Raw genomic sequence first — 8,062 nt, forward strand, 5'->3', positions numbered from 1 at the left:
AATTTTCATACCGTGCCAAGAGTTCTATTAGTTATCAATTTACTAATTCCTGCAATTTATTTCCCTTGTTCAAACCTTTTAAAACCCAAAAACACTATTTTCCATAACTAATAATAAGAACACCTCCCTGCAGTTCCTTGAGAAGACGACCCGAGGTTCGAATACTTCGGTTTATAAATTTTATTGGGTTTGTTACTTGTGACAACCAAAACTTTTGCACGAAAGGGATTCCTTGCCGGTTTAGAAGCTATACCTGCAACGAGGATTTATTTTTAGAAAATACTAGATCGCGCAGGAATTCAGTTCGTCAATATGTCAATGTTTTAAACTTCAAAATTTAGTTAAGAGCCATGGTAGTGTAATACATCATTAGATACTTACAGATCCCCTTTTGACATATATCGCTTCACTATCATCTCATTTTGTTGGGAATCACGTCCACTAATAATCAAATAGTTCTCACTGCTAATGAACCAATTAAATTTCTCAAACCAGTGAACTTTTCGCATATGTGAAATTATGGCAACACTTTTTTCCTGAAAAAAAATTATTGAACAAATGAGCAAATTACATAAGTAGTCTTTTATTTTAAGATTAAAAAGAATAGATGAAAAGTTGCAAAAGCAATCATATATAAAATGATGATCAAGAAAATAAAAAAGAAAAAGACTATTAGCTTCGTTGTCATGCAGTTCTACATATTGCTCATTCAGCGATAAAATGGCTATCTTTATCTAAATATTTATTTTATTTATTTTTGGGTTAGACAAAGAAATTAAAGACTACTGAGGCACCCTCCAAAACAATAAAAGGACAGCAAAAAGGAAGAGCCTAATATCATAGATATAGCAGTAAGGTAAATTTCTTTGTTCCCAATGAAGTAACCAGTATGAAGTGATTTACCTTGACTCCACTTGTTCCATCATCAAGCTTCATTTGCTCAACACTCTGCATATGTTCTATATCTTAATGCACATCCTTTTCATATCAAGCACTCCTCACATCCTTTTCATAAGATAGAACTTGTTCCTTGATTAGTAGACCAGCTCTCTCAGCACTCCTCACTGTAGCTCTTACTTTAAATCCAAGTTTTATAAGCTCTCTGAAATGAAACTATCACTAGTCAGCATTTTAAAGAAAAGAAGTTTTTTCTTAAAGAACAAGTGAATTAAAGAGTACTAACATCCATGTGAGATTATCCATGTTCAGTGACAATAAAAACTAGTGAATTAAAGAGTTCTAGTCAGCATTTAAGAACAAGTGAATTAAAGAGTACTAGTCAGCATTTTCATTTCAAATTTCCACTAATCATTGTGAGATTATCCATGTTCAGTGACAATAAAAACTACACTGACCTGCACACGAGGATTTGGAAAATCATCCATGGCAGCCGCTAGTGCTGGGCTGCTGGCAACACTCCTTGATGGTATTGAATTTGCAAATCTGGACCCAAATCAATAGACAGTTGACCGATTGCATTGATAGCTGCCCACCTTACACGAGGGTGTTGATCATTGAAGGAGTTTAATACCATAGCCACAACTTGATCCAAATTCTTTATCATGACCTGCAGCAGCAATGGGAAGGCAACACAAAATAAAAACCACAAACACGGAGTGAAAAAAGGGGATGCTTCCTACATGGATAAGTAACTTCACAATCAACAAACAATCATATACAAATTACAAGATATTATACTACCTAACATGAAAAGTTAACAGCAATTCGAAAGTTAAAGTTTCATGTTCACTACCTTTGAGCAACCCTCAGCAATTTGAGCAAGTGCAATCAATGCAGCATGGCGTTTTTGCCACTCAGGAGCAGCCAAATAAGCATGCAACTGTTCAGACGCAACCGGGACAATAGTATTCCCACCCAGTGATATCGAAAGTCTATCCAAACACTCTTGTCCAACACTGTAGTTACTTGTTTCGCCGGCATCTTCATCCCCTGTCTCAGCACTGTGCCAAGCAGGATCATCCTCAATATCCAACAGCATCTTCATCAGAATGGCGAACATCCTGCTGATAAACTGAGGCAGCTTCCTCATCATTCCAGGTGCCCTCTCCCTCGCCTCGGCCAGAGTAATCACAAACTCGATCGCCAAATGCCGCGTCCCTTCCTCCAGCGACTCTGCCTCGGCAATCTGAAGCATGGCTCCAACAACATCCACCAGCTGCCGCCGGAGGAACCTCGGCTCTGTACCGGCAAGCTCGAGCAGAAGTTCCAGAGCCTCCTGTGCAGTTAACCACTAATCGGTACTGTTTCAAACTAAATTTTGAGACCAGAGCAAGACACTGCACAATAACGCGTTTGGAATGAAAAATTAACGAAAGAAATAAGGGATGGAGTTAGGGCTAACTTGGTTAGTGGAGTGCGAATAGATCAAAAGATTGAAGATCTATGCAACCCTATCATTCCGAGCTTAGCTTCAAGCTTCGCCATTCAACAATAACCACCGAGTTTCCACTGAGTTGAGATGAGTTTCACGAATCGCTGCAGATGCGACCAGAGCGGCGGCGGAGGGAGCCCATGCGACGCAAGGGATGACAGAGAGAGATCCTACAACGCGAGCGGCGGCGACAGCGGCGGAAGAAGCTGGTGCGACGCGAGCGGCGGCGACTGCGGCAGAAGAAGCTGGTGCGACGGAGAGAAGAAGCAACTCGGTGAAGGAGAGACTCATTTGATTTGTGTGGAGGTTGAATGGATGAGAGGGTAGGGATAAAATTACGGTTAACTCAAGATTTCCGACGAAAAATTTTAAATTACAGACGAATTTTCTGTCCGTAATAATTTAATAAAATGCAGCGTTTTGTCTATTAAATTACAGACGAAAAATTCGTCTGTAACTATTTTCCACAAAAAAAATTAATTTTACCGACAGAATTATCGACGGATTTTGTTTTCCGTCTGTAATTTATGCTAAATCATTTTATTTGTTTTCCGACAAAAAAATCCTTCTGAAATTCCATCTGTATTTCCGTGGGATAAAATCCGTCGAAAATATCCGTCTGTAATAACTAGTTTTCTAGTAGTGGTTGTTTCAATGCAGAGCTGACAAACTGCATCATCAACATAAAAATCAAGAACAATGCTGAGTAGATGTCCTAGAAGAAACACCAACCTGATAAAAGATGGGGGATATGCAAAGTAACACTAAAATCCATCCACAATGTATTGTCTAAATTTACAACAATATACATACATACAACATAAATCATTTTATACAACTAGGGTCTTCTTTATAAATTGCAATTATAGTTATCCGACAGTAAATTGTTAACTCAAGAAATTTCCAACTTCCATGATTGAATTTTTCCCTCAAAACAAAGTATCGAATTTGTTAAAGGACAAATCTCATAGAGGGCCATAGTTGGTTTCCATAGAGAAAATACACCTTGAAGTACAACACCATCTGGCAGCTCAATTTTTGCTACAACAGTTTCAGGAACAGCAAAGAAGACCTTCACCTATAAGAGACATTTTTTTTTGTAAAGAGGACAAAAGTTTAGAGACATTTAATCTAAGTAATTGGTTTTCCAATAATACTTTAAATGGACTAAAGTACCCAAAGCTAATAGGAAAGACAATATATAAACAACTTCATCTCTTCAAAATAACAAATAGAGAATAAAACTGAATATATTTGAAGAATGAAGGTTATTTATTAGATATCCACTAACAACTAACAAGGTATATCCACTAACAAGTTATATTTGTGTGAAAATTGTCTATTATAAAATGGTTCATATTTTCATTTCTTATGTTAACAATGGCTTGTTGATATCTGCTGCTTCTATTGCTAATTCAAACCAACTTATGCCATCCATCAATAATTACCAGATGCAGAAGAATGACTAAATTTTCCAACCAATCCCCAGTCATGATTCCAAATCCAAATACTTAATTAGAAATTACCTATTCACACATGACCTAAATGTGAATGCAAAATACAGAGAAGCTTCCTACAACACTGACTATTTAAAGTATTACCTGTCTGTCGATAGGCTTGGATTTGGGCTTTGCATGTATGTTGTCAGCAGAAGCTACAGCCAAATTCTCACTCTTTGGAGATAATTTTTCTCTGAACCTGCGTCCCAGGACACAAACAAAGAAAATGTCATGTTATTTTTATAGTTTATTTCACTGAAATTCTACTGAAGTTAGGCCATATTCAAACATAACAACAAACAACAATACATAATCAAAATCAGCTACCTGAGCAGCAGGACAAGGAGCTGGTGTTGATTATGCAGCAACAAACTGCAAAATGTCAAATATTCTAGTCGGCCTATAACTAGCAGCTCTTTGCCAGTACAAAATAGCCATATCTCCTGCTCTTATCCCCAACCAACCTCCTCATCTTCCTTCTATCATCCCCTTTTTTTTTCATCTCACGTGCTCCTCACGTGACACCAGCAACACCATGCCCCCGGTGCGGCAATGCCACCATCCCATTCCCACTAAGCACCACCCCAACCTGTGGCAACCACGCCTACAAGATCCTTTGTACCTCCAACACTCTCGTCTATGACACGCTCAACAAATCCTACCCGATCGAGTCCATAAACCCTCAGTCCCAACGCATCAACATCCGTCCTGCACTGCTCCTGCCGAACATGTGTGTCACCACCAATAAGGTTCACCCAGGGATCCAGCTCAACAGCACCCTCCCTTTCAACATCATAAGCTCTAATACCATTGTTTACCTCAATTGCACCCAAATGCTTCTTATGTGGCCGCTCAACTACTCCTCCTCCGGCCTCTTCCATACCTATATCAACGCTACTGCATCCGCCTCCGCATGCAATAATGGATCACTATGATGCACGTTCCGTGACGATGGCTCTAGTAACTCCTACCAGTTGCTTCTTCCGCCGGTGACGACGAGCTCAGGGAAGGCGTCCGAGCGCGACTGAGTTCGAAACGGTGACGACCGACAAGACAGTGATGATTGATAACATAGAGAGCGACTAGGACCTTGAGTGCTTAACCAGAGATGAGAGTGGGAGAGACCTTGAGATTGAGCCAGTGAGCAAAGAGATGAGAGCTCAAGCTTCAGTGAGAGAAGGGAGAGGAAGGAGACGGTAGGACTAGATTTTTTTAATTTTCAAGTCAGCTTGATAAATTTGTGAGAGATTGGGCTTGGATTTAGGCTTGGCAGGGACAAGGGGTTAGGGTTAGGATTTTTTTCTAGGGACTGATGCGTGAGCATCTTTTCTATCTTCTCCTAGTGAATTTGTATTTAAATTGTCAAGTTTAATCAAGATTTAAATATTTTTTTAGCCACTATGAATGCTACTTTGAGTTGTGTGCAATTTTGTTTATTTCAGGTAGCATTCGGATGGATTTGACAAGCCTTTGTAGCAGAAAAGGGAGAAAGTGAATGGTGTTGTCAACCCTAACCTCCTTGCACTCCAATAAAAATAACTTGAGCTACAGAGGTCCAATTGACGCGATTTTAGTGGCATTGAAAAGCTAACTTCCAGAGCTTTTCAACGATACATAATAGTATACACTTTTCTCTTAGACTATACGGCCACATTGGCGCCTACACGCACACTCCATTCGGGCATGGTGGCGCCTAATTTGGGATTAGCCAAGATAGGCACCAATTGAAGCACAAGCAGCCCAAGTTAGGTGCCAAAGGAAGCTGCACGAAGATTTTATTCTATTTTCATTAAATCTTTTATTTTATTTGCAAATAGAAAAATATATTATTTAGTTTTAAAAAATATATTTTACATTAATTAGGATTAGATATAAAAGGGAAAAGTTTCAGCCCTTCGGGCTCCCTTTTCTTTTACGCACCTTATTCTACATTTTACAGTTTTTAGAATCCTAGTTTTTTCTCTGAGTCACGAGCAACTAAACCTCCACTGTTAAGGTTAGGAGCTCTATTTATTTCTATAGATTAAAATTATGGATTTTCTATTTTAATTAATGTATTGATTCAGTTTCAAGGATTACTTTCGTACTTAATTTTATAAATCTGGGTGAAACGGAAGTATGACCCTTATTTTAGATGCGTTCTTGTGACCCTTGGAAGAGGTCTCTCACTTGAACACAGCTTGAAAGTAAATTCTTCCTAAATTACTAATTGCATGAACTAATTGGGATACGTGACATATAATCCTGTTAGCTTTGGGTAATTAGGGTTTCTGTGGCTAATAAACTAGAATTGGACTTAAACCTCTAATTGACATTAAGTGACCAAGGAATTGGTGGTTAACTAGGTTAGAGGAGACTAAATTACTAAGGAATTAGGGTTTAGTCAAATATAGTTTACCATGAATTAAATCTTGCATGATTAAAATAGTTGGTAAGAAATAGAAATCCAGAAGATAAACAACTTTAAAACCTTAACTATTTTCTCCCACATCCTTCTCATCAATTTATTGTTTGCCTTTAATTCTCTAAATTTACTGTTTAATGCTATTGAACTCTCAACACCATTTTCTACTTGTCTGACTAAGTAAATAACTCAACCATTGTTGCTTGATTCATCAATCTTCGTGGGATCGACCCTCACTCACCTGAGGTATTACTTGGTACGACCCGGTGCACTTGCCGGTTAGTTTGTTGATTGTAAATTCCGCACCAGGGACCTAATTATATTTTTAAATTATTAGAGATTTAAATGTTCGCAAAACAAAAAGTCAGGGATATATTTGTCTTTTTATCAAAAAATTTAAACATGATTCGGTTCAGATTGTGTAAATCGATCGGATCAAACTGGGTCTAATAATTATAATGCGGACAATTGGATTTATTATTGTTGCTATAATAAACCAATTTTATTCTGATTTATTAAAAAATAAATTATTAACCGGTTTAATAAATATGTCCAATAATAACATGACATATGTAAACGTCTTTAAAAAAAAGATATTTTTAGTGTCTTTATTAAAGTGGTCTCCAACTATGATAACAGTAACGCTAGCCAGCCAAGAATTTTGCTAAAAAATCATAATGTTAACTAATATAAATAACAATAAAGCCAAGCGATCAAGTAATTTTTCTTCGACAATATTGTTCAAAATAAAAAAAATCTTAAATTTTCTCTTTAAATCAAACCTTTTAGTAAGTTAATATTTCTATCAATGAATGTTTATAATCTTGACAAATTTACCTACGAAAAAATGAAACTAATATTGTACTTATAAAAGATAAGTTCTGATAGACAAAATCATTCAAGCACTAAAAAAATATCTACGTTTTAAAATTACCCTTCCTAACTTTACCTAACCCAATCCTATATTTCCAATTTCTAGCTCTTCACATAAATTATTATTATGAGTAAATTTTCAAAATTATTGCTGAAAGATTACTTGTTCTCCAAATTGGTTCTTGAAAAATTTTTTTAATCAAATTATTCCATCAAAAATTTTAAGTTAGTCAAATTAATCCTTCTGTCACTTTCATTGCTGACGGTATCAAATTTTGCTAATGTGACACACTAAGTGACACCACAATGACTACAACATATAACTAGAAGTTCTAATTAGCTGCTATAAGCTTATGCAATCATATCAAATCAACCTCAAATTGAAAGGGATCTTGAGGTATTGAAATCTCTTAATTTGGAGTTGATTTGATCTAATTTCATAAGCTTATCAAATTAGTAGCCAATCAGGACTATCAGTTGTGTGCTATGATGTCACTTAACATGCCATATCATGCCATGAGCAACAAAAGTAATGAATGGACTTGTTCTAAGGCTTACCTAGAACCAATGTGATTTGGGCCTAAGCATGAGGTACAGACTCCTCTTGAGTGAGAGGCTCCTTTGTCTCCTTTGGCGAAGTAGTGCCATCCGAAATCTTGGAGAGATTGGAGGTGGTACCTGCTAAGAGACTTCAATGCTTAAGTTAGCAAGGATTTTAGGCAGGTTTTTATGTAGATTAGAGTTCAAAAAATACCTAAGAGTAGATATTTATAGTTGTAGGTTGTGAGTCAGTAACCACTCCTAATGTGGTTCCACCTTTGGTGGTGGGTAGTTACTCCCTTTTGTTAGGGAGTTTGTTGATATCTCATTTCTAGATTAGTAGGAGAAATTGTA

At 37.0% G+C, this 8,062-nt stretch overlaps 1 protein-coding gene and 1 pseudogene across 2 annotated transcripts; one reads left to right on the forward strand and one right to left on the reverse strand.

Annotated features, from left to right (window-relative positions):
- LOC107647182 (uncharacterized) lies at positions 1–5,179 on the reverse strand. Of its 2 annotated transcripts, XM_088489514.1 has the most exons (7): positions 4,219–5,179; positions 3,994–4,090; positions 1,754–3,470; positions 1,356–1,567; positions 904–1,102; positions 382–536; positions 1–253 (listed from the first exon to the last, which is right to left on the reverse strand). In XM_088489514.1, the coding sequence occupies exons 3-4, from the start codon at positions 2,153–2,155 to the stop codon at positions 1,394–1,396; spliced, it is 576 nt and encodes a 191-aa protein (XP_088345640.1). In that variant the 5' UTR covers positions 2,156–3,470; positions 3,994–4,090; positions 4,219–5,179; the 3' UTR covers positions 1–253; positions 382–536; positions 904–1,102; positions 1,356–1,393. The 2 variants fall into 2 exon arrangements, with proteins under 2 accessions (XP_088345640.1, XP_020960365.1); XM_021104706.2 differs by lacking the exon at positions 1–253 and having other exon boundaries at positions 320–536.
- On the forward strand, positions 3,654–4,919 carry LOC148562456 (wall-associated receptor kinase-like 20; annotated as a pseudogene).
- Positions 5,180–8,062: the final 2,883 nt, after the last annotated feature.

The sequence above is a fragment of the Arachis ipaensis genome, chromosome B6 (genome assembly GCF_059453495.1).
Source record: "Arachis ipaensis isolate K30076 ecotype BB chromosome B6, ASM5945349v1, whole genome shotgun sequence".
Taxonomy (NCBI): Eukaryota; Viridiplantae; Streptophyta; class Magnoliopsida; order Fabales; family Fabaceae; genus Arachis; species Arachis ipaensis.